This window comes from Amblyomma maculatum, unplaced genomic scaffold (assembly GCF_055883805.1).
Source record: "Amblyomma maculatum isolate TAMU_Amacu unplaced genomic scaffold, ASM5588380v1 scaffold_13, whole genome shotgun sequence".
Lineage (NCBI taxonomy): Eukaryota > Metazoa > Arthropoda > Arachnida > Ixodida > Ixodidae > Amblyomma > Amblyomma maculatum.
In genome coordinates this window covers 6,173,093-6,199,235 of record NW_028146738.1, presented here as the reverse complement: position 1 = coordinate 6,199,235, position 26,143 = coordinate 6,173,093, and the positions used below count along the sequence as shown (strand labels likewise).

General features: G+C 46.1%; 1 protein-coding gene across 1 annotated transcript in view; it reads left to right on the top strand.

Annotated features, from left to right (window-relative positions):
* The window catches only part of LOC146172143 (uncharacterized), a 33,399-nt gene extending 8,409 nt beyond the window's left edge, over nt 1–24,990 (top strand). Inside the window, exons 7-13 of the mRNA XM_084585982.1 lie at nt 400–484; nt 5,193–5,327; nt 6,213–6,414; nt 13,862–14,025; nt 17,353–17,414; nt 18,827–18,945; nt 24,854–24,990. Coding sequence (XP_084442108.1) covers nt 400–484; nt 5,193–5,327; nt 6,213–6,414; nt 13,862–14,025; nt 17,353–17,414; nt 18,827–18,945; nt 24,854–24,864 — 778 coding nt within the window. The 3' untranslated portion in view covers nt 24,865–24,990. The remainder of the gene's footprint in view (nt 1–399; nt 485–5,192; nt 5,328–6,212; nt 6,415–13,861; nt 14,026–17,352; nt 17,415–18,826; nt 18,946–24,853) is intronic.
* The last annotated feature ends 1,153 nt before the right edge of the window (nt 24,991–26,143 follow it).

Below are 26,143 nucleotides of genomic sequence, written 5' to 3'. Positions count from 1 at the left end.
TAAATCAAACTGAACCATCAAGCTGTAGTAGGAATAGTAGTAGTAACATTAGAATACATTTATTTGGCCATAAATTATTAAATATTGGCCAAGTATGTTGATAGCCTGGATAACTAATTGAAGGATGGGTCGAGGAGTGGGTACGTAAGTGGGTTTGAAAAGTGAACTGCTAAAGAAATGTAAATATGTGCTGAACAGTTTGGTTAGTAAACATATGCTAAAATGTTTCGTTTGGTACTTTGCCAGTATTTATTTAGCATGAAAGTGATATCTGTCACTGCGGCAACATAAGCAGCTTCCGGTTGTTTGAAAATGCTCATTAACCACCTGTGGGACACGGCAAGGAATTTGACTTGGCTTCCAGGGCGTCATTGATGGATATTGTTTTTTCCTTTGCAGCCGCGAGTTGAAGAAGCTTCATCTCCAGCTTAAAGAGCTAAAAAACAAGCCACTAGTAACACAGTCACCATCACAACAGAATGAGGTCAGTCTTGTTTCTTCTCTCTTTCATTCTAATCTTTTTGTCATCTTGGGAGTAGGCAATCTGTGTGTCATCTGTTCTGCCAGGCGTCCTTTAACTAGGTCATTTGCTGGCAGTGGTGCTTACGTTTAAAATGTAGCTTGCTATCTGAGGTCATAGAGTGTGAGGGTTCTGACATGGCTCGGACACTCCTCTCAGAGCCGAGAGCCAGGCCGCTAGCTCAGACCACAGTCGTTGTCGTGAAGAACGGCACGCCGAGGCACAGCCAGTGGGCCAAGCCATTTATTGGGAGTGCCCAGTTTCCATCGTCGGTGACAGCAGCATCCGTGCGCTCCGGCGATACGGCGTTGTCTCTGGCGCAGACGCTGTCCGCCGAGATGAGAGGGGAAGGGGAAGAAGGGGCCGCCTGGCACGCTACGCCAGTTCTCTCATTCCCGCCCTCTCCACCACAGCCCTGGGGGAAGGAGGCCAGAAGGGAAAAGATGAGGGGTCCCTGGGAAATAGAGAGAGGGTGTTCCCCGCTCTGGTGCAGGCGAGGGGAGTGTTGAATTCCCACACCCTTCCTCTCTTAATGGTGACCTCTACCTGGGCGCTGTTTTCCCCTTTGAAGCTGCACGGCTGATCCCTCAGCAGATCCATGTCGCAGGACAGGAGTCGGGACTCGGGTTGGTAAGCTCTGTCTCTGGCACCGCGGCAAAAGCGAGGACAACCACCCTCCCGTTGGGCTGGCTCTGCGTGCAGACCGCACATTCGACTAGTTCTGCTGAAATCTCCGCCGCCGCTGTTACGGCGGAAGACAAGGGGCAAAGTACCCTGACCCACCATCTGTCGGGCCGTCGGTATGCCCACAGTGCGCTGCTCGCACACGGTCACGCCAAATTAGGGCAGCAGGCTCCGTTCCCTCCATCCACCAGGCGCCTTGCAGAGCTCCGTGTACAGGAATCACGCCGGCCTGCGTATCTACACGGGCTGAGTTCTTCTCCAGCCAGGGTTTAACGGGCATGCTCCAAATCCCAGACGGCAGAGGTCATTGTGCACTGGCATCTCCTCAGCCCTCCCGTTCGTGAATTATTTGTTCGAGCTCGAATGCAAGCTGCTCCAAGAACGTTTGTACGCTGGCGCAGCCACGGGGCGCGCCGTCTAAACATCGCCATCGCCGTCCGAACTCAAACGGTGTGGCCCGTACGTGCGCCCGGAGTGCCGGTGTGATAAATAAGGCCAGTGGGCGCGCACGGTTCGTATGAACATGCTCAGCACAAGCTTCGCGTGAAGGAACGTCGCCGGCTTGAAAATCGACACCTGCCGGGTAACTTTAAGTAAGACCTCCCGTGCCCTTGCGGTTGATATTCTGCTCCTTCGCCTACCTTCAGCACTGCAACCTCGCGGAAAGGACTGTTTTTCCTTATATCCGCTCGCGCTCGAACTCGAGGGTCTGGTGCTTGTCTGTCGCGAGCTCAAGTTGCACAAGCAGCTGACGGCACCGGTGCTGTTCTGTGCGTGATCTCACGCTCGAAGCATTCCGCTTTCTTTCATCGATCGCGCTTACTGAGGGTGTTGTAATCATGCCCACAGTGTAGCTGTGTGCGGGGTCTCACATGCACAGCATTTGACAATCCTTCAGTGATTTCGCTGGCTGTGGCTGCTACAGAGCCGCGGTTTGCGTGATTGCACGTGTGCGCCATTTTCCGGCTGTCGCAGCGAGTGCGCTGGCTTCGGGAGTTGCAGCGATGCCCGCAGAGACTTCTCTGGGGTTTGCTAGCTGACGCTCCATTCAGCGCGTGCAGTTTCCACTTGAACAGTCACTTTAAGTGTAAGATGCTGTTGGCATGGGTCCACTGATTCCGCCTGACCTTGGGATTTTCAGCTTGCAGCCACGCAACAATCTCGGCAACCTCTAACGGTCGCACCGATCTGAGCGCACTTCCTAGAGCGGCTTTGTATTCAGATTTCGGCGCACGCTCCTTTACGCGAAGCTTGTGCCGAGCGCATCCAGAATGACCGAGCCTGCCGATTGGCCTTATTTACGCCAAAGGCATCGCGGGCGCAGGTAAGGGCCATGCCGTTTGAGTTCAGGTGACGAGAGTGGGAAAGGCGATGTTTAAACAGTGCGCCTCGTGGCTGCGCCAGAATACAAAGATTCTTGGAGCTGCTCGCATTCGAGCTCGAACGAATACCCGGACTCCAGAACGCCAGTTCAACCTTGGCTGGAGGAGAATCCGGAAGAATGCGGCCCGTGTAGATAAGAAGCCGGCGTGGTTCCTGTACACGGAGCTTTTCAAGATGCCTGGTGCATTGAGGGAGGAAGCTTGCTGCCCTTATTTACAACCTGCGGGGTGTCGGCGTGGCAGGGGGAGACCAGCGCACTGCGGACGTACCAGCGGCACGTGACAGTATGGTATGCCAGTGGACTTTGCCCCCTCTTCATCCCCGCGACTGCAGCGGCGATGTAATGGCTGCCATCCTCGATTTGGACGTGGCGCCGGAGACAGAGCTTACCAACCCGAGTGCCGACTCCCGTACGGCGGGATAGACCTGTTGAAGGACCACTGCCGTACGTCTCCAAAGGGGGAGAAACAGCGCCCAGGTGGAGATAACAATTAAGAGAGGAATGGTGCGAGAATTCAACATTCCCTCGCCCGCATGGCGCGGCAAACCCCCACCTTATCTCTCTCTCTTTCATGAGGACGCCTCATGTTTCCCCTGATGGCCTACTTCCCCCGGAGCTGTGGCGGAGAGGGGGGGACTGAGAGGACTGGCGTAGCACATCAGACGGCTCCTTGTTCCCTCTTACCTCCCATCTCGGCAGACGGCATCTGCATCCGGAGAGACGACGCCGGAGCGCACGAATGCTGCTATGACTGAGGACAAAAATTGGGCACTCCCAGTAAACAGCTTGGCCCACTGGGTGTGCCTAGGTGTTTCGTTCTTCCCTATCGCCGACGTGGTCAGAGCCCCAGTCCCGTGAGAACACTCACACGTCAATGCCGAAAACCTTGTGCGTCTTGAGGCAGGAGTAAGTTACTAAGTTACCGCTATACTGTACCGTGTGCCGAGACAGTGAACAAAAGGCTGGCAATAATTCTACTTTTTGAGACAGCTATGCTTTTTCTCTTGCACCGCAACTTTTAAAATTGGTGTAGCAATATCACGGTATTATCATGAACATCATATCATTTTAAAGGACACTAGTATTGGGAGACAAGGTGGAAAATATTCACTTATTCTGGTTCTAGATCTTACCGCAGAAATTTTCTTCAGCCTAATTTTTTTATCTCCGCAGGATGTCGTGTTTATGCTTGCATAATGTCTTCATTGTAGTCAAATTAGTGACAGAGGGAAGGTGTGAGAAAGTGGTTCATAAATGTAGATACAATTTTCGTCTAGATGTCAGCCAGTTGTTTGCTACTCGCGGTCGCCAATACTGTTTAGAGTTTATTTGAGGCTGTTGTTACGGATAATTTTTTGGTATGCAATTGAAAAGTTCTTAATAGATTCCAAATATATTTCTTGAAATTTTATTTTTTGAAGTTTTTAGTGATTTTATATGCGCCTTAACTCTTTCTCTGTCATTGGCACCCCCATTTGTTCTCCGCTCTGCATTAAAAACACGGTGAACATATTGTTCTAGATTTCTCTGCGCTAGCTTCGCACTTGTGCAGCTTTCGAAAGTGGTTGTAATTTTTTGGCCAAGCATCTACGAGTGCTGTTCGGTTATCAGTTGTAACTTAGGTTTATCATTTCCTCACTATGGCTGCTACGTAGAATCTAGTTGGTCTCCACTTCAAATTACGTATTTCGGCGATATACGTGGCAAGCTTGGTCTGTAGATCACTTAAAAATTTTGTCTCGCTACCACCGTCACTCCCACATAACCAGTTTCGAAGCTTTGAACTTGAGGCCCACAGCGCAGTTGTTGCCTCTGCATAAATGATAGCTGCCTCCTTGAGCGCTGTGCTGAACAAGCGCCGAATGCTTTTTGGACTGAAGAGCTCGTGACTAAGCATCTAGCCAGTCGTAAAGTCAAACGTGTGAACATGGAATGACCGCGAACTCAACGAATGATCCATGCCTGCTGCTCCATCAACCATCAACACTCCATGGAAGTGCCGCCGTGTCACGTGACCAGACGTGACTGACGTGCAAAAAGGGAGCTTCGCCGCGATTCTAACAGTGGCTCTTCCGCAAACTATCGACACTCCCGCAGCTGCAGTTTGTGCTGTGCAGTAAAAGTTAAAGAAATATTCTTCCCGAAAACCGGATAAGCACGCACAGTAACTGAATGTTGCACTTGCTTTGGCTAACTGTGCCACTCTGGTTTCGATTGTAAGTCGACTCCCCAGCTTCGAATTTACGAACTTTAAAAAAGTGTCGCCTTACAATTGTTTAAATACAGTATAGGCCGCTTAGCCGGACAAAAGGTTGTGTCTGGCCCCTTTGTTTTCAAGCTCTACCTACCACTCTGTCAAGAAGCACTGAGAACAGTGCTCTTTTTGTGTGCGTTGGTATGTTGCCGCTGTTTAATAACCAGGATGTAGGGGATACTGATATGCTCACTTGCAGTTGTCTATGTGACGTCGTCTCTTAAGCGAACCGAAAATGAACTGCCGTTCTCGTTTGCAGAGCTGGAAATAAAATCCAAAACATCAAAAGGACTGAAGGGTAAAATTTTATGCCGAGCTACGTGCCGTAGGAGCTGGTTCATTTTTGACAGGCGGACCAGAAGGTGAATAACCACTTCATGGATGAAGAGAAAGGAGAGGATGAAGACGAGATGCCTAGGGGAGCTGTCGCTATGATTAACACTTCGCTGTCCGCGCCTATTCCCATCAATATCCCGCTATCAATGGTTACACGATTCGAATTTTCCCGTTTTCGAAGCGCTCCTTGACAAGTGGCGTCCTCCTATGGGAAGTAGAGGAACTCTCAGTGTTTCCATCGAGTCGCGCACGTTCAGATGGTCTCCGGAGTCAGGTGATCGACGCTCCTTGTTTACATCATGTCGTCGACGTCGTGCCCTCCTGCTGAATGGATACGGGTGTTTCCGCGGAAGCTGACGCCTTTCACGGAAACGCCCGTTTGCACGCAGCAGGAGCACACGACGTTAACAGCAGCAGTGATGACGGAGAAGACGAATTCAGCTGTTCAGACGATACTACAGGCAGTGAAACTACGTCAAACCTACCCGGAACATCGACAGCCAGACCTCGACAAGTTTTGCGTTCGCTCCTCGAAAATGCCCGCTTTTGTTGAGCACTGATCAGAAGAGATCAATGTTCTGAAGGTCAGAACTATTATCTGCAGAGTGACGTCTTTTGTGTTGTATTACTTGCCGCCAGTAGAGCAAGGAGTCGTGGTTTCCGCTAGAGGACAGCCAGGGGTTAAAATCGACTACTGTTTTCTTTCCCAACACAGCAAATGCTGTACACACAAAGCTAGTATTGGCTGCAATTTTGCATTGGTCCCTGCTGTAAAAAACATATAATTTGAAATATCTTCGTTTTATTTGTATCGAGAAACTGATATTTTTGTGTGTTTGCTTTTACTACTATTTTCGCGGATAGTTTTTTTTAATCACTTATTCAATAAGTATAATGATTGTCACTAATAACCCATTGTGAAGAATAATTTCCCCTCTACAATTTGATACTAAACGCTCCTGTACCTAGCACGTTTTGTTAACGAAAAAATGTTAATGACACCACCCCAAAACCACCATTTTTCCCGCGGACAGCAAAGTATTAAGGAAGCAGAAGACTCTGGAGATGGGGGGGAAGGTCATTGCCAGATGCCACCCGGTCGACCGTCAGGCCCATCGCCGCTGCTGCGTGGGAAATCTCCTCCAGTTCGTGCTGAACCCGAAGATTTGAAGAAGGACGTTGTGTCCGTCTGGCCCAACCTGAAGCCACGCTCGCAAAACAACGTCGGGAGGCCAGGTGGGCTCCATTCTCTATTGTGACAGTGTTGTGACGTGGCATTCAGGCTTCAGTCTAGTAGCTTCGAATAAACGTAGCTACCTTGGGAAGGTTGTGAAAATCGGCTTGCCCATAGGGTGTAAATTTGAGGGTTTTGCGGGTGCTGAAATTTTCGAATACGAATGTAGCAATTAAAATACACGATTCCCTGGTTGCTATGTTCGACATTTCGACAAACTGTGGTTATGTATGATATGCCATTACTCAAGCCCCAAGGAGCCGTGAAAGTACACATAGGCGAGAACCCGAGAATCAGGTCGGCTTCCAGCATTGATATCACAGTCCAACCCATATCGCCTCTCGAGCCAACAGCCGCTTCGTTGTTGTTATCCCTAAGCGTGGTAGCCGCGCAGTGCTAGGCACGTGGCAATAAGTTTTGTGATCAACCAGACATATGCAAATGAGCGCTCACAACGTTGGAAAACTGGTCAGCGGCGATCACCCTTTCCAGTTGCTTTCCTGCAGTGCCTAGGCGCAACTTCAGCGAGCCAACATACGAGGCACCCATTCCCGTGGAAACAAGAGTTTATGCGGAGAAACGCGGCGGCTTCTTTTGCGGTTTCTTAGTAATATAGGGGTGAAACATTTGATAATTACAACTACATTGAAAGCTCAATTCGAAATAGCACCATGACTGGTGCGCCAGCTGGCGGCACCGGAGTTTAGGGGTTGGGGTCAGCGGCTGCATCTGCCTGCTCTTTTCTTCCGCGCAAGTTCCGAAGCTTGCAACTAAATACTCGTTAATTTGACCCATGTTAATTCAGAAGCACGGATAAGTATTTGTTTGTGCGGTCCCAGCCGGACGCCCATGAATGGTTATGGCATCGGATGGGCACCACAGGATTTTAAATGAATAACCAAGTCACTACGCAGGAAAAACATTTTTTTTTTGTAAGTCTTTCATTCTTCCACCCATAAGTCATTAACAGAAGCACGCGGTCAGTAGCACTAATTACCCTGGCTTTAGGCTCCGTTCGCTTAAAAAGTCTTTTGCCTTATCACGCATTCCAATGGTTGTTTGGCAGTGGAGGTTGCCAGCTTCAGACGCCACACGATGAAATGAAAACGAGGCCTGTACAACCGGACGAGCACTGGCATTCTGCCCTGCCAAGTTGCCTCCCCCCACCTCTTTGCTTCCTCTTTCCTGATAGAGCTGGTGTGAAAAGATAAACACACCATGATGTTATCGCTGTGCAGCATCTTAGTGAACTGCCAAGTAATGTTCGGTGGAATGAGACGGTGACAGCAAAAAACGGGCACGCTAACGAACGCTTGCTTTTTTTTAAAGTTCTCAGTGGCTAAAGGGGGGGTGGGTTCATTATGCAAGAGGCTCGCACGCGAGTAAATACGGTGTAATTTACCGCAATGCAAAAACGGTTCTTGTTAGTTGCTTCTTTAATTTTTTTTCGGGGAAGCACCCCCATAAGATAACCGTGTCCTTTTGGGGAGAGGAGACCACTACTATTGTGATGCACTGCAATGTGGGTAGCGGAAGCCTCTGAGTGTTCCCGACAGTGTGCACAAGCTGAAGCACTTCGAGTGCAATTACTGGGATGCAAGCAGTTCCCTACTGTAAACAACGTTTTTTTTTCCTTCTAACTTGAGGACAGAATTAACGAGGATTTACGTATATGGCAGAGATATGACAGCTCCACTCTTTTTCTGCAAGTCCATGTTGTAAAATGAGCCGGTATGCCAAATCCTGTGTAAAATTATTCCTGGATATTGTAGTAAAGTGTACATGAGCGATTTAAAAAAAAAGTGACAATATTTGCTTTTTTTTTATTTTTCACTGAATGTTTTCTTCCGTATTCGTATTTCATTTGTGTTTGGAAATTTAGATATTTGCGCACAGTAACATATATTAGAACGTACCTAGCATCTTTGCACATCTTTTAGGGGCATTTGGTTTACGGTTACCTAGTTCCTTGCAGGAACGTGGCATGCAGTTTAACTAAGGATCATTCCATGCTAGCTGATCCACACTTTTGGCTTTGCCATTTTCAATTTCTTCTTTAAAATTCAAGGCCTATTGTGTTACTGTGACCGATTATTCCAGTTTCTTTTTGGCGAAAAAATATTTTTACATCTGTTAACTTTGCAAGCAGTAGCCGAATGCAACCATGCAAATAATTTGTAAAAATAACATACTAAGCACAATTATGAGATGAATCATTTTTCTCTCAAGTAGAGCACATTGTGCTTTCATGTGTAATGAATAGAACGTTTTTCTTATTTTTGTTGATACATTATAAGGTGCAGAAAAGAATGCAGTTTCAACTTTTATATATTCTTGCAGTAATTTCAGTTATTTGGTCAAGTTGTTGAGGGTGTTGTAGTAAAAATGTGAGATGGTAAGTCTGCATAGTACAATTCGAGGACGTTTATTTCTGAAAGTTTAAATCAGAAAAGTTCTGTTTAGGAAAATAATTTTGAAACTTGTGTCCTTGCAGTCAACCATGGCGTTGCTCCATGCTAGCTTTTCATTGCAGCACACTTGCTGTCGGCTTCAAATTTGCGCAGAACCAGCACTCCTCTAATTAAATAAATTGGTGCACTAGGTTTGGGCACTGCCAGCTTCAGCAACAAAAAAGTTTGCTAAGGTTATTTATACAAAATATAAAATGGTAGCGTGGCAGAGGATCTGGATATACCCTGAATGCTTTTTACACGTCCTCTATGACACTGGTCTCTGAATTTATAATAGTTCCGTAGGCATAGTATTTTCAGAAATTGGGAGGAAAAAAATTTTTAGGAACGAGGTGAGGGCGAAAAAGTCGCAAAAGTTTGTTCTACCCGGAAGTAAACACTCTATGTCTAAATAAAGATGAAATTTTTTTAATAAAAGAAGTTTACAGTTATGGTTAAAAAAATATTATTTTTAAAACTGTTTTGTGCAACTATGTTTTGATACCGCTTGTAAACTTAAAATGGCAACCACCACGGCTTGGAAAACATTTTAAATGAACGTGGGATAGCATTTGTCATGGTGACAGAAAAGACCACAATGTGCAGTCTGGATCAGTTGGTATGGAATGACTATATATTGAAATGGCTAGGCTTAATGACTCCCAGAGTGATGGTATGCAACATGTTGCCTTGATGCCAACATTATCTGCATGTATATAAAACAATAGCTATACGTATGTCTTGGTGATATAGAAACCTTTAGGTTTGCGGTCGCAGCTCACAGATTTATATAAGCCATTGTAAACAGTGCCAGCCGGTTGGCAAATTTTATGAACTCATATTTACCGGATTTGTACTGTCAGGATTTTGCTCTCTTCCTGCTACAGTAAAATCTTGTTACAAGAGACATGATTACAAGAGACACTCGGTTATGAGACATACTTAAAAATGCTTTGGTTGGTTTTCTTATGTTTGCCATGGTAACATCTCATACAAGAGACGTGATTACTAGAGACACTTGGCTTACTAAAGACAACTATTCTGGGCACCTAGAGTAAATTCGTAACTCTTCAGAAAACGCATAACCCAGACACACTCGCGCGACGTGGCCGACTTCGTACTAACTCGCATGTTCTTCACATCTCATAACCTTGGCTCGATTTCATTACATGCTGTTCGGCAGGAGGATGTCGCACCTCGCATGGTTGCTACTATTGTCTCACTGCTCCGAAATTTCCTTCATTCTGCTTCTATAGTGTCATTCGCACTCCTGCACTGATGTTTTAGTTGAATTTACGGTTGCTTGGATTTTCGATCCAGCTTCCGCAATGCCAGTCACTTCGTACGCCAGTAGTCGGACCGGTCGGACTCTAGAGTATTGTCATTTAGATGGAACACTTCCGCTCGACGATTCATCCGCATAGTTTCTCATCAGACAGAGACTCAAATCTCTAAAAGTCATGTTGAAGTGAGTCCAATATTTAGTTATCAAAAAAGGCAAATCAGTTAATTACATTTATGTTACGTTTAACTTATACCATTTCAAGGGCATTGTGAGCAACAAGAAGGCTTGCAAACACAGATGGGCAAAGCGGCTCACTTTAGTGAGCAACTGCGTACGGCTGAGCTCACTGAATTTACCCGCCTCATTTGAATGGCTCGCTGTCTGACTTAAATCTGGGTCGCTAAGGAGAGAGCAGTGGTTCTATTGGAGAAAGCCGGCTCTCTCTTTCTCGTTCATTGATCCGCGCCCAATCAGCCTCCCAAAGCGTTCCATTGCAGCTGGGTGGCTGGGTGCATCTTCCGCGGCTGTGTTAGTGGTGCGACAAAACAACTGCTTTTCCGCCCTTCCTCATAAGAGTCGCAGCTGCTCTCTCGCTACAACACTTTAGCCTCGCCTTCGGCTGTCTTTTCAATTGCTCTTACCAAATAACGATTGTGTCGTAGTTTGATAAACGTGAACAGTGGATCTTTTGCCCTCTTGAGAGCCAGTTCGCCCTTTTGTTCCGTGAGCCGTGTATAAAAAGAAACAGAGGCTCTGATTATTCAAAATTCGGGTGTTTACGAATACTAGCGAAACGCACGGTCATTAAACTGCGCCTAAGCTGCAAACGTTCAGATTGCTGGTAAATGCATAATCACCTGCAAAATAAAGTCGGTCTAGATGCAGTTACAAAAATTATTAGAAGAGCTGTAGAAAAAGTTAAGAGTGGAGACAAAAAAAGGAAAAGAAGTGATTTTGAGAAGGCAATAGCGCGATTGTGGATGCTTTTATTTGCCGCTTCTAGATGGCGCCCGAAACCATAAGTACCTAAGGCTCCTTTATAGATAAAGGAGCCTACGTGTAAGCGGGTGGGCGCACCATCTAGCGGAGGCATCACCACCACCACCACCACCACCACCATCATCATCATCATAATCATCAGCCTGATTATACCCACTGCAGGGCGAAGGCCTCTCCCATTTTTCTCCACTTAACCCGGTTCTGTGCTAGCTGCATCCACACTTTGTTACCCTCATCGACCATCGGTTATTCTCTCTCCGCACTACATGTCCTGCAGATGTCCATTTCTTCTTCTTAATTTCTACTAGAATGTCGGTAACTTCAGTTATTTCTCTGACCCACTCTGGACACTTTCTATCTTTTAATGTTACCCCTACCATTTTTCGTTCCATACCCCTCTGGGTTGTCCTCAACTTAAGTAGAACTCTCTTGGTTAGCCTCCACGTTTCAGCCCCATAGGTGAGTACAGGTAAGATGCAACTGTTGTATACTTTCCTCTTGAGCGATACCGGTAAGCTGCTAGTCATAATCTGCGAGTGCTTGCCAAATGCACTCCACCCCAATCTTATTCTTCTTGTTATTTCCTTTTCATGGTCCGGATCTGCGGTTACTACCTGTACTAAGTAGACATATTCGCCTACTACTCCCAGTATTTCGCTACCTAATGTAAACTGCTGTTCCTTCCCGAGGCTGTTGAACATTACCTTAGTCTTCTGCATATTGATTTTCAAGCCTACCTTTCTACTTTTCCTGTCTAGGTCATCAATCATTATTTGCAGTACATCCCCCGAGTTGCTTAGCAAGGCAATGTCATCTGCATATCGCAGATTACTGAGGTATTCTCCATCTACCCTTATCCCTAACTGCTCCCATTCCAAGTCTCTGAATACTTCCTCTAAACAAGCTGTGAATAGTACTGGGGAGATTGCGTCTCCTTGCCTAACACCTTTCTTTATGGGAATTTTGTTACTTTCTTTATACAGAACTATGGTTGCTGTGCAGCCACTATATCTTTCAGCACTTTCACGTTCGGCTCGTCTACCCCCTTATTTCGTAATGCCTGCATCACCGCCGAGGTTTCAACTGAGTCAAATGCGTTTTCGTAATCAATGAATGCAATGTATAAGGGCTGGTTATATTCCGAGCATTTTTCTATCACCTGATTGATGATATGGATATGATCGATAGTAGAGTACCGTTTCCGAAACCCTGCTTGATCCTTTGCTTGATTGCTGTCTAATGTTGTCCTGATTCTATTAGCAATTACCTTAGTAAATACCTCATACGTAACAGACAGTAAGCTGATTGGTCTGTAATTTTTAAGGTCCTTAGAGTCCCCTTTCTTGTGAATGAGGATAGTGTTTGCATTCTTCCATGGTTCCGGTATCGTCGATTGCACCAGGCACTGCGTATACAGGGTGGCCAGTTTTTCTAGCACGATATCCCCCCCGTCCCTTCAGCAAATCTGTAGTTATCTCATCCTCTCCAGCTGATTTCCCCATTTTCATAGTTTCTAGTGCTTTCTTGACCTTGTCCTTCGTCACTGGTGGAACGTCTGACTCTTTTTCCCTACTGCCAAACTCATTACGGTCCCGACTACTTTGGCTACTGTAGATATCTGTACAGAACTCCTCGGCTACTTTGACTATATTTTCTATATTAGTGACGACGTTGCCCGCGTTGTCCGTTATCGCATACATCTGGTTTTTGCCTATGCCCAATTTCTTCTTTACCGCTTTAAGGCTTAACCCGTTCTTTACAGCATGCTCAATTTTCTCCATGTTATACTTCCTTATATCGGCCACCTTGCGCTTATTGATTAGCTTTGATATCTCGGCCAATTCGATCTGATCTGTTGGATTGGACGCTTTCATACTCTAGCGTTTCTTAATCAGATCTTTCGTCTGCTTAGACAGCTTACCGGTATCCTCTCGAACTATTCTACCGCCTACTTCTACCGCGCACTCAGTAATGATGATGGTAGTACTCACTTCCTAACCGCATGCAATGCCGCTCGCGGATTTCTCTACGACAGTTTGTTTTTGCTGCGTATGTCAAGTTTTCACATCGCCGTCTTAGCATTTTATCTTTCATTAAACATAGAGAAATTTTAGTGATAAACATCTACCGGGTGGCGATAAAGCTATTGTATCCAGTGTACCGGCGATAATCGTTATATCTGGATCAGTTTACATTAGGCCAATGAGAAAACTGGTAAATCCGGAGAATTTATTCATTATAAGCTATGTTTCGTTGTAACTTGTATCGTTAACGTGGACTGCACTGTAATAGCTTTCCATGACATCTTGCACTGCAAATAGTCCCACACAAAAATTCTCGTTGTTGTAGCAAAACTAAATGGACTTTTCAACTTTGATGGCTCTACAATGCTTGTTTCTGTAGCATGTGGGGTATCAGAGTGTGCATTTAGTTCTAGCGACGTTAAATTTAGTAGTTGTGACAGGGATATAAGCTTGCTTGATATCATGCTGTCGCATAGAACTTCAGCAACCACAAGGTACTGCAGGCAGACAGTAAGCTATCCCACGCGGTACTAGATGCAAATTGTTTATCCTTTGTGCTACAAACAAAAACTTGTTTCTTGGGTCTCTCTCGCTGTAGGTTTTAGGGTTTGCGTTTAAGGAGGAGACCTCTTGCATGTGTGGTCTCGCATGTGTGATTCTATGGCTGGTATTACCTGTAACAATGCTGCAGATGCCATGTTTGGAATGTATGCTTCGGGTCTCCTAAGCTGCCCGTTACACGTGCTTTGTATTGCAACAGAGGGGCGGCGGGTTTCTGATTTCTGGGACCTACACTGGACGTTGGAGAAGGAAGCCTTGTATTCCAGCTGTCCATCCTCTCCGACTAAGAGCAGGGTGAGCATTTAGCCTGTTTTGTTTGGCTTGTGTGGATCAACTGTCTTTTTTGGTAGTGCTTGTTTTGTCTATACATCAGTTACGTTTTTAGAAATAAGTTCTGTAAGCTCGCTCTAAAATATACGCTCTGCCCATTGGCTCCAGCGCACAGCACGCTAGAGTGGCAAATAAAGACCAGGCTATGATTTATTACTTGCAGCAGTAGCATTATGCTCTTATGGTGCGTGCAGGGGCCAGTGAAACCGGTCTATTAGTGCTGCTGCGTGATCAGATCTGTCATAGCCATGATTATTTCCTTTCAACTTCAGGGAGGCAGTCATACAGTCAGTCTTTTTAGCGGTGATGAATCCTAGAGCTAGTGCTTTAGTAATGTTGCGAAAAGCGAGCCCTAGTGGCACGGCCGCTCAATAGAGGTGCACTTGGGTGCGGCCCGTCGCGTCGCCCGGAAGAGCCGTATTGCGCCTAGTTCTCATCGCCACCGCGGCGGCGCCACCGCTTCGTGACGAGTCCGGGTTGTCCTGGCGGAGAGCGGCGCGCAGCGGCCGTGGCTGTACTTTCGTTTCAGCGTCTGCGCGGTCGGCGCTTGCTCAGATTAGGATTTATGAGCGGCGTTTCACACATTATGTGATGCTACGTGCAAGTTTGCTATTTATAAGGGGGATAGCAGCATGTCATCATCACTGGGATTTTCCAAGTCATTCGTGGACTTCCGTTTACAACGAGAATCGAGGCAGTCGTGCGCTTCGCTGAGTGGGCACCCATTTAGTTGCGTTTCAGCCACTGTAATAACGTATTACATATTACAATCTTGTAATTGGGACAAGGTTTGGGGCCATTTATTCAGCGTGCACTTTTCTGGAAACTTAGAATTCAGGATGTAGCGTTCAATATTATTGTTCAGCCTGTTCCTCCGTTTTCACTGGAAATAGTATTCAAGTGGGTACCACCACCTAAACACGATAGCTTACACAAACTGTTGCAAACTGTTGCAAAAGAAACAACAAACGACAGAAGCAACGACACGCCCGCAGGCTAAGGCAGTTTTTTTTTTCGTTTGATTATGAAGTCGCGTGATGCACAAAAGACACGCAGGCTTATTTGACAAGCGAAGAACTTTCTTCGAAAGTTTATGTGCAAGCGTGATTGTTTTCACTGTCAGAATTATGTTGCCTGTCCTGTTGGTGAGCAGTGGTCGCATTGGTTTGGTTAGGTCCTTAGTGTGACTGCGGTCCTCTCTCTCGCAAATCAACTCCGGAAATGGCACGAAATTGGGAAAAAGGGATGAAACCAACATGTTGCACAGCTTGCTGCTTCTACTGACCTCCGGGCACTTCATCACCTTGTAACAAAGGTGCATGGTGATTTTCAGATACCTTAGGCGTCCACCATCAAGAACTTTGATAAGTCCAGGGGTTTGCAGGAATCAAGGCACAAAATTAATAAAAGGATGGGGACTATTAAAATAAAATTATTGACACTCTAAAGTAAGCACTCAAAGATATTTAAACTTTCGTAATATATAAATAATGAAGACAAGGGAAGGCACTGAAAACAGAATAAATAAAAATGTTTCATGAGATTCTGTAAAAATATGTATACCTTCTCTTCACATGGACGTGCAAGGTAACCAGCCAAGAAAGCAATCGGTGCTAACCCTATGTCAGCTGCTGGTTCACACCACACATGAATGAATGAATGTAAGCTGACTCGGAAACTGTCTCGCAGCAGACGTGATGGCAGTGGGCAAGGTACGACTTTTATAATCACGAATGCCAAGTTTTACAGTTGCCTAAATGTTGATAGGTGCATCTGCAGACTTTGATGCTTGCAAGATGCCAACCTGCCCAAGCATGGCAAAATGTGTATAATCGCAGTCGATATTCTTTTTTCGCTAGTGGTACCTTCAGTATTTTTTCAGAGGTGAAAGCAGTAGCATTTGCGTCAACTCTGTTGTTCCCGCCATTCAATTGCCTTAGGCTGCTAAAAAGCGATACTACTAACCCGCTGTTGAGGGCATGCTTCAGGGCGTATCGGAAGCTGAGAATAAGATTCGATTAAATGCAATGCACTACACACAGAAGACATTGTTGTAAGATACTTGATGTGATCAAAAAGGTACTGAATTAGCGCCACTGTTGATCTGGTTGTCATGATTGTTGCTTCGTACGTTTGCTTGGTTAGCCTTTGCATAGACGTGCCACCTTGGACCTGAATGTCTTCGATATGGCAAAGTCCAACCCTAACCAAGAGAGTCGCTCGGCATCTGACAAATAAAGCGACTCTTCTTGGTGTTTCCACGGCTTCACTGATGTGATGTTGTGCAAGGCATACCATTTTGATATCACTGTCATAAAAGTGATCGTAGCGGAGCTATCTTGAAACTCACATGATTTAGGATGACACTGGGAGTTTTCCAGGAGGAATTGAAGTGTAGCTATAACAAGGGGCGAAAATATATCTATTGGCCTGCGCGCTTTCATTTTTTCAAGGGTAACTTAACTTGTGATGTGGGTAGTTCGGGAACACGGAGGAGACGGCTGAAGGAAGCGGGATCTTCAGTTTTATGTTCTTCCTGTAGTCCTCATCTGTGAAGTACAGTGAGTACACCAGTGACTTTTCACCGGCTCCCAACGGCTTCCTTTTCCGTCCTAGCCCCCCCGAGATATGTTTTTCAGCCATGCTGCTCAACGTTGTGAATCGCATGGGAACTCATTGTAACCGATCTTCAGATTTTTTCTTGCATTCGTGGTGCACAGCGGCACACAGCAGTTGCCTGGCATGGTGCTACATGCGCTTAGGACGCTGTTGACACAGGCACCGATGGCACGCATGCAGAACTATCAGAACCACGCGGTTATGCTGAGTAGTCAAAACGAAAACAAGCGCCAACACATCCAGCGCGCTCCTTCCGCGTCGTCTGCTCGTTCGTGCCGGCGGAGCCTCGTCATGACTGATGGCGCCCTCGCGGAGAATGACGGCGGAAACTGTAAATTATCCCAATACGCACTTCCGCAACCATTGAGGCGCGACGCGACGGCCCGAACCAAGTGCGCCTCCATTGAGCGGCCGTGCTAGTGGACTGTAGACCAGGCATAGGCTAGAAATTAGGGCATTTAATCACCACTCTGTACTTAAACAGCTGCGCTCTTTCGGCAGCGCTATCGGTCAAACAAAATGACCACTCAAAACACGCAGCTGTTGATCCAAATTTTCATTCGGGGTGGTGTAGATAAAGCGAGCGTGGGCTAATTGCATTTATTTGTGCATTTTGAGCAAGCTTGTGTGTTGTATTGAAATATTTCTACCACGTTTCGTTTCTTTTTACAGTCGGAGAGGCAGATAGAGAAAATAGTACACATGGTGAAGGAACAGAAGCCCAACTATACAGTGTGAGTTTTTTTTTTTGGTTTCTTCTGTTCTGTAGTTCTTCTTGGCGGTGTGGTTTATCGGCTGAAATGACTTGAATCAAGCCAGATTAGTCATTGCCATAGCATATTACAGTAGAATCCCACTAAAGTGAACACAGATATAGTAAAATCTCAAATATAGTAGGAAAGTGTAACTGAAGTCCCAATTCGTCTTCCATAGACTGCAAAGTGTTTGTCACCCCTTTATAGTAAAGTGTGTCTGGTCGCGGCAATGTACTTCCTACTAAAGGGCATCATCGCATGCCCGCTACCTAGAATCTAGAGGCATATTTTTTAAAATAAAACAATCGCACTGCGTGTATTTTATTTGGCTTTACCACCAGGTTCGCCAGCTCTGAGGAGGAGCCAACGTTACCTATGCCTTAGCAACATAATGAAAATCATGCGGCGCATAGTGTAAAAAACTAAAGCTGGCTACGGACGTGGAAAGAAGGCTACGTGGTTCGTGGAGAAAGTAAACGAGAGTAAAATTGCGGTGAACAGAAGGGATGGGAAGAAACGGACAAACAACCTCCGCACTTTGCAGTGCGAAGTAGGAGGCAGAAATGGCAAAAAGTGGAGATGCGGCATGTGGTTTGGCCCTCTAGACTGTCTCGCTCAGTTCTCATCTGTTGATCTCCTGCCTCTTCGATCACAGAAAGAGCAGAACGGCCCCATGTTCCTCCAAGGCTCTGCTATTCACATGAAATCACTCAATTATATCCGTAGCCACATTGCATTCATGATTAGGAAATATATCCAGAAGATGTGAACAAGCATTGAAAATTGCGCAGAGAGATGGTGAGGTTTTTTGCCTTCATAGTTCCTGCAAAATGCTAAAGTATCAATGTTCGGCTCACTGATTCATCAGCGGCTAAATCGGCTTCTGTGTGCTTGTTTAGCAATCTGTGAAGTTTTTATTATGTGAACACAGAAAAAAAAAATAAGTTGGCTTGTGTAAATAGATTACCTCCTTCATTGAGACCACTTTTAAGACAAGATAATGGTTTTACAAGGTAAAAAAGAGTACTGAAATACAGGTATCGCCCCCACAGATGTTCTCTAAAATGTCTCCACACGTGGGAGAATTCGGTCGATAACAGATGATGTGTCTTATGGTTTCATGTCGAATTTGTGAAGTAGGCTTTTTTTTTTAACTTGCCTGTGGGCTTTGCATGCTTATGTGGTTTTGTTTTTAGTTTGCCTCTGTCTAAAGGCTTGGAGCAGTAGAGGAAGACTTCATATTTTGGCAAGAGACTGCATATATTCGGTGTCGTGTTTACTGGTGTTGTGTGATGTTCTCAAGCATGGAAATTACCGCAGTGTAAAGTAGCGCGCACTGTCTGCTCCCAGCTGTTGCTCAATGCCAGTGCTGTGTTTCTGTGCGCGTGCAGGCATGAGATCCGCAGGCAAGTGGACGTTGTGCGCCGCCTACGGGGTGGGTTCTCGCAATTGACTTTTAACGAGATTGCGGCCCTGGTGCTCAGCCACATGGAGTCCACCACCACGCGCAGTAAGTGGCCACAGTCCACCGTCCCTACACTTCCGAAGTAAACATCCGTCCAGTTGATAGACGGCAGGTTTGCAGATGTGCTCTCTATTTATTCATCTTATCTATTTCATTATGCGAATGTCCCGCTGAAACCGACCTCTTAATTTTACCCCAGAACCAGACTGTAGTTGGAGACAGTAGTAATGTCTGTCTGTCTGCCTTTATCTGTTTCCATCTATCTTTATCTGTTCTTATCTATCCACCCGACTTGTCTGCTCCAGTTTGCCTTCTTTTAGAGTCCATTGATATTTTATTGACTTAAAAGGATGATGACAGGGTCGTTCGAGGTATTGCAGTTTTATACTTCTGTGAAGTATATGCAGGTCTGTGATTCTAATCGCAAATATTTAGTGCCTAGTATGTTGCGCATATTACAATAATGCGATAGAAATCGTAATCTGAAAACTCCTCCCTCCAAGAGAGACCGACATTTTGAAATGCTCATGTGGCGTCGAAAGAAAATACGCGGGGGAGCGTTGTCTGCAATTCAGGCTGCGATATCAAAGGACATGGCTCGTTTTCTGTTGTGGACAATTGACAGTGGTCATCCCTCATGCAGAAGTGCTTGATATAGATGTTACCACACAAAGGCGATATGGAGTAAGGAATATTTTCTTCAGCATAAGGCACTGTCACAGTCAGTGGGCTGCTTGGTTAGGTTGTTATGTTCTTTACCTTATTGATGCATTACTCCTGCGACGACACCAGCACAACCAATGGTCGCCTATCACCATAGTGTGATGTTTTTGGCCCCACGACGCCGATAGAACTGAACAGCGGATGGTCGCCCGATCTGTTTTGGTTGAATCGGAGGCAGAGTTAGAACTTCACCCGATTAGTTAACGGCCTGAACAGCTGCGCTTGTCTGTAGCTTAACAGTGTTTATCAGCCACGACCTTAGCCAGATTTTTGAGTCGGCGCCGAACTGTCAGCGTGTGAGACTAGGAATACCGGGAGTAGCGGGGTTCGGGTCTAGTGTTTTGGCGATTACGAAGCACACATTCACAACTTTAACGGTTGTAGGCGTCGAGTGCAGGTCTGGCAGTACCAAACCCAAATTGGCGACAGCTAACATCACAAAGCGCGTGCACATTAGGCAGGAAGAGTTTATGTGACTCTGTCTGACAAGCGCAAGCCGGCAGCTGTCGGCGCCACCTTTGAGTACCCGGCGCAGGTAGAGTATGCAGCATCCATGGGGCTTCTTAAAGCGCAGTTGTAATTTGTGATCAAACAAGGGTGCAACGGGTGCAAAAAGAAGTGGTTAGATTTGGTTGTGCTAGCTCAGCCCACATTTTATGCCGTGCAAATGAGCAGCATATATCCAGTCATAACAAAAGCTATGTAAACAAACACACTGTGGGTGCAGACGTAATTCGCGAATCGCCAAATATCTACGGGAGTTTCGGGCTCCCACTTTAAATGCCAAATGGTGGATATTTACGCTGAAGCAGTCACAATTAACGTGCTGGACAAGCACCAGAAAAACGCAAGGTTACGCTCGGAAGTCTGTCGCAGTCGCGCGCGGCTGCGGGGAAGGCGAGATGAAGACTACGGTGGATGGGAGGCCCTTTTTCGGTGCGGGCAGTATCATCATCATCATCATCATCATCATCATCAGCCTGATTATACCCACTGCAGGGCGAAGGCCTCTCCCATATTTCTCCACTTAACCCGGTTCTGTGCTAGCTGCATCCACTTGACCCCTGCGAACTTCTTAATCTCATCCGCCCACCTAACTTTCTGCCGACCCCTGCTACGCTTTCCTTCCCTTGGAATCCAGTTTGTTACCCTCAGCGACCATCGGTTATCCTCTCTTCGCACTACATGTCCTCCCCATGTCCATTTCTTCTTCTTAATTTCTATTAGAATGTCGGTAACTTGAGTTATTTCTCTGACCCACTCTGCACGCTTTCTATCTCTTAATGTTATTCCTACCATTTTTCTTTCCATAGCCCTCTGGGTTGTCCTCAACTTAAGTAGAACTCTCTTGGTTAGCCTCCACGTTTCAGCCCCATAGGTGAGTACAGGCAAGATGCAACTGTTGTATACTTTCCTCTTGAGCGATACCGGTAAGCTGCTAGTCATAATCTGCGAGTGCTTGCCAAATGCGCTCCATCCCAATCGTATTCTTCTTGTTATTTCCTTTTCGTGGTCCGGATCTGCGGTTACTACCTGTCCTAAGTAGACATATTCGCCTACTACTTCCAGTATTTCGCTACCTAATGTAAACTGCTGTTCCTTCCCGAGGCTGTTGAACATTACCTTAGTCTTCTGCATATTGATTTTCAAGCTTACCTTTCTACTTTTCCTGTCTAGGTCATCAATCATTATTTGCAGTTCATCCCCCGAGTTGTTTAGCAAGGCAATGTCATCAGCAAATCACAGATTACTGAGGTATTCTCCATCCACCCTTATCCCTAAGTGCTCCCATTCCAAGTCTCTGAATACTTCCTCTAAACAAGCTGTAAATAGTACTGGGGAGATTGTGTCTCCTTGCCTAACACCTTTCTTTAGGCGAATTTTGTTACTTTCTTTGTGCAGAACTATGGTTGCTGTGCAGCCGCTATATATATCTTCCAGCACTTTCACGTATGGCTCGTCTACCCCCTGATTTCGCAATGCCTGCATCACCGCCGAGATTTAAACTGAGTCAAATGCTTTTTCGTAATCTCTGAATGCTATGTGTAAGGGCTGGTTATATTCCGAGCATTTTTCTATCATCTGATTGATGGTATGGATATGATCGATAGTAGAGTACCGTTTCCCGAAACCCTGCTTGATCCTTTGCTTGATTGCAGTCTAAGGTTGTCCTGATTCTATTAGCGATTACCTTAGTAAATACCTTATACGTAACAGACAGTAAGATGATTGATCTGTAATTTTTAAGGTCCTTAGAGTCCCCTTTCTTGTGAATGAGGATAATGTTTGCATTCTTCCATGGTTCCGGTACCGTCGATGACACCAGGCAATGCGCATACAGGGTGGCCAGGTTTTCAAGCACGATATCCCCCCGTCCTTCAGCAAATCTGTAGTTATCTGATCCTCTCCAGCTGATTTCCCCCTTTTCATAGTTTCTAGTGCTTTCTTGACCTCGTCCTTCGTCACTGGTGGAACGTCTGACTGTTTTTCCCTACCGCCAATCTCATTACGGTCCTGACTACTTTGGCTACTGTAGAGATCTGTATAGAACTCCTTGGCTACTTTGACTATCTTTTCCATATTAGTGATGACGTTGCCCGCCTTGTCCCTTATCGCATACATCTGGTTTTTGCCTATGCCCAATTTCTTCTTTACCGCTTTAAGGCTTCCCCGTTCTTTACAGCCTGCTCAATTTTCTCCATGTTATACTTCCTAATATCGGCCACCTTGCGCTTATTGATTAGCTTTGATATCTCGGCCAATTCGATCTGGTCCGTTGGACTGGAAGCTTTCATACTCTGGCGTTTCTCAAGCAAATCTTTCGTCTCCTTAGACAGCTTACCGGTATCCTCTCTAACTATCCTACCGCCTACTTCTACCGCGCACTCAGCAATGATATCTCTGAAATTATTGTTCCTTGCCTCTAGGGTAATGTCGCCATCCTCAGTTAGAGCTGAAAACCTATTCTGTAGCGAGATCCTGAACTCTTCTGCCCTCCCCCTCACCGTTAATTCGTTGATGGGTTTCTTTCTTACTAATCTGTTGCGTTCCTTCTTCAGATTTAGGCTAATTCGGGACCTCACCATCCTGTGGTCACTGCATCGCACTTTCCCGATTACCTCTACATCTTGCATAATGGCGGGGGTTGAACACATTATGAAGTCGATTTAATTTTTAGTCTCTCCGTTAGGACTTTTCCATGTCCATTTCCGGTTCTTCCGTTTGCTGAAGAAGGTATTCATGATTCGTAAGTTATTGCGCTCTGCAAACTCAACTAGGTACTCCCCCCTGCTATTCCTAGAACCAATGCCATAGTCACCTACTGCGTTGTCTCCTGCCTGTTTTTTCCCTACCTTGGTATTGAAATCGCCCATTAGTACAGTATACTGCGTCTTTACTTTTCGCATTGCCGATTCTACATCTTCATAGAAGCTTTCAACTGCCTGGTCACCATAACTACATGTAGGTGCATAGGCCTGTACAACCTTCAGTTTATACCGCTTATTCAGCCTAATTACTATGCCTGCAACCCTCTCATTAATACTATGGAATTCATCTATATTACCCGCTATATACTTATTGACAAGGAAACCTACTCCTAGTTGTCGCCTCTCTGGTAAGCCTCGATAACACAGTACATGCCCATATTTCAGTACAGTATATGCCTTATTCGGCCTCCTAACCTCACTAAGCCCTATGACATCCCATTTCATGCCCTCTAGTTCCTCTAACAGCACTGCTAAGCTAGCTTCACTAGCTAGGGTTCTAGGATTAAACGTTGCCAGGGTCTGTTTCCAATGGCGGCCAGTCCAGCGGAGCCAGGCTTTCTTAGCACCCCCTGCTGCGTCACAGGTCTGACCACCGCCGTGGTCAGTTGTTCCGCAGCCGCTGGTGACTGAGGGCCGGGGTTTTATGGAGCTTATCATAGGAGGTTGCGGCCAATTACTGCACCAGGGTGGCCAACACCTGTTCTGGTGAGGGAGTGCGTTGCCGGAGGTGTTCACCGGCATCAGGTCGCTCCCCAAACCTGTTTATGCAATTCCATCAACACGCGGATTTTTTTTTCTTTCATCCGGTGGAGAATTGCGCGGCACCGGGATTTAAACCCCGGTCCTCTTGCATGCGAGGCGGATGTTCTACCGCTACGCCACCGCTGCGGGAAGTAAATTGCATTCAAACCCTGTTGGGTATTGCGATGACGGGACTAAAGCGGCGCATTCTTTACCAATGATTTACCAGCTGAAAATATATAAGTTTGACTGACACGCGCATATAATAGCAAGTCCACAGGTACCGCTTCATACAAAAGTTTTGTCTGCTCCTCTGATGTCGTAAGGAGTGCTCTCGCGTAAACATATGCTTGTTTAGGGTTTCCTGTTAGTTTTTGTACAAAATGATCGGCGGGTAATAGCTCGGAAATCAGCAGCACAATGCCAACCCATCCCTCTTTCGTTGCGCACAAGGCGGAAGGATACTTTGGACATGTACCTTTTTATAAGCGGGGCCGCTTGCTGTTAAACAAGGTAACTCTCATAACATAAAAATATACTCCTGATTGTATGCTCAAATAATACAGTCTGAGCGCATCAATTTCGGTCTCCTCGACGATCTCTAGACGAAGCCCAAAACAAGTCCGAAGATCACTAAGGTCACTTACTATGGTGAAGGCTTCTCCAAGAAAAAAAGAGAATATGGAATAAAATATTTTTGCTGAAGAAAAAAAAAAAAACACCGCGTGCATGCAAGAGTGCAGAATACACCGTGAATAGCAGACGACATGCTGATGATATCTCGTCGTGACGCCAGCGGCCATTGGTTGACAGATCTGGATGCTGTTTTGAAGAATAATTCTAAAAATTGATTTTAAACCTATCTACAGATTTACAAGGTTGTAAGTTGACTCGAATGTTAGTCGACCCCCCCAAATCGGGAAGTCCAAAAAAAGACACACTGGCGTTGCACGGAAAGCCTGCACAGTTGCTTACTAGTACTTTGATGATTTTGATGCTTGCAGACCACTGCAGTTCATTTCAAATGTTGCATAGGGCATTGGCAGGGGCGACTGGTCATTTGCCACACAAAGGTAGCGCACAGATATATCGCACGCGTGGTATCATCCAGTTTAGTAATGCAAGATGTGAAAGTTCCCAGACGAAATGCGTTTAACTGAGATGGGAAGTGAACTCTCAAATAACCTTTTTGGTCTCTTCCCTCCTCCCCTTAACTACAGAAAAGCGCTGAATGCAGGACGTCGGCAATGGAGACTACAGCCCCAGAAGAGCCACCACCTCTTTGTGCCACTACTCCTTCACGGGCCTCTGAGCTTCTCGCAACCATGCCACATTTTTTCCATTGTGTTTTCTACTGTGCTAGCCTTAATTGTTTTTTGTTTTCTCGTTTGCTTCAGTTTTTTTCTTTCTTTTCATCATAAAATTTTTCATCATAAAATTTCGTCGGTCTTAACTTGACAGTGTTGGGCAAGGGCAGCTGCGTTTTCTGTACAGCCAGTGGTGAAACTGCTGCGCCAATCGCGCCAAACTGGGCCAGATCAAATCCTGCTACATGCTGCTACAAATTCGATGTTTTTGCCTACTTCTGCGCCATGGCTGCTCCAAAAGTTGCTTAATAACTCTGTCGACTGCAAAACCGAACTGTCGCGAAACCAAAACTGACATCTGTTGGAACCGATCGACATAATGTGTACTCCTCAGCCTGTGAAAACGGAAAATAATGTTTCTTGGTACGTCACAATAAGGTCTGTCACAGCAAAAGAATACCATACCGCAACACAACCAGCTGCTACAACGCGCAATTCCGACGTAGTGCAACCTGCGAAGTTGCCAGGAGAGCGAAGAAAAGGCAGCGGACACCCCTCCTCCAAGGGGTGGTTTTAAGCCAACCGACAAAAATCCCTAACCCCCGAGGGGCGCCCTGGAAACCGGTTCAGGCGCCCGAAGGCGGCTCGTTCTCACAACACCGCGGCCCAGAGGGGTGGGTTTCTCCCCCTTGTGTTCCCCCTCTTGTCGAAAATATTTTCTTCCCCATGACTTTGAGGCTTCGCCCCCAGAACGCAATGCCGAAAAAAATGTTTTTGGAAAGAGTAACTAATAAGGCAGTTACAGCCACTGCAATCACCCGATTCTGTAGTGTTCCCCTCCTTCGGTTCCTTCACAAAGGTTTTTCACTCTCCTGCCCGGTTATCTAGCCTCTGCAAGCCAAAATCCCATTCCACCTCCGTGTTTGGTGGTAGGTAGGGCGTAGCACTCTGCTTGTGCAGAAACGAAACGGGCGAGGGAGTGCGCGCCACTGCATTTATTCCGTATCAGTCCGGCCGTGGCGAGGGAAAAGCGCGCAGCAGCGAGTTGTGGACACAATTATTGGTGTACGCCCAACCTTCACCCGTCAGTCAGCGAGACGGACCAATCAACGTCTCTACTCTGACATCAGCCTTGCGGCTCGGCGGGCCAGCATAGAGATGGGGAAGCTAGTATCCTGAAGGGGAGGCTGAGAGAGCTTTAAT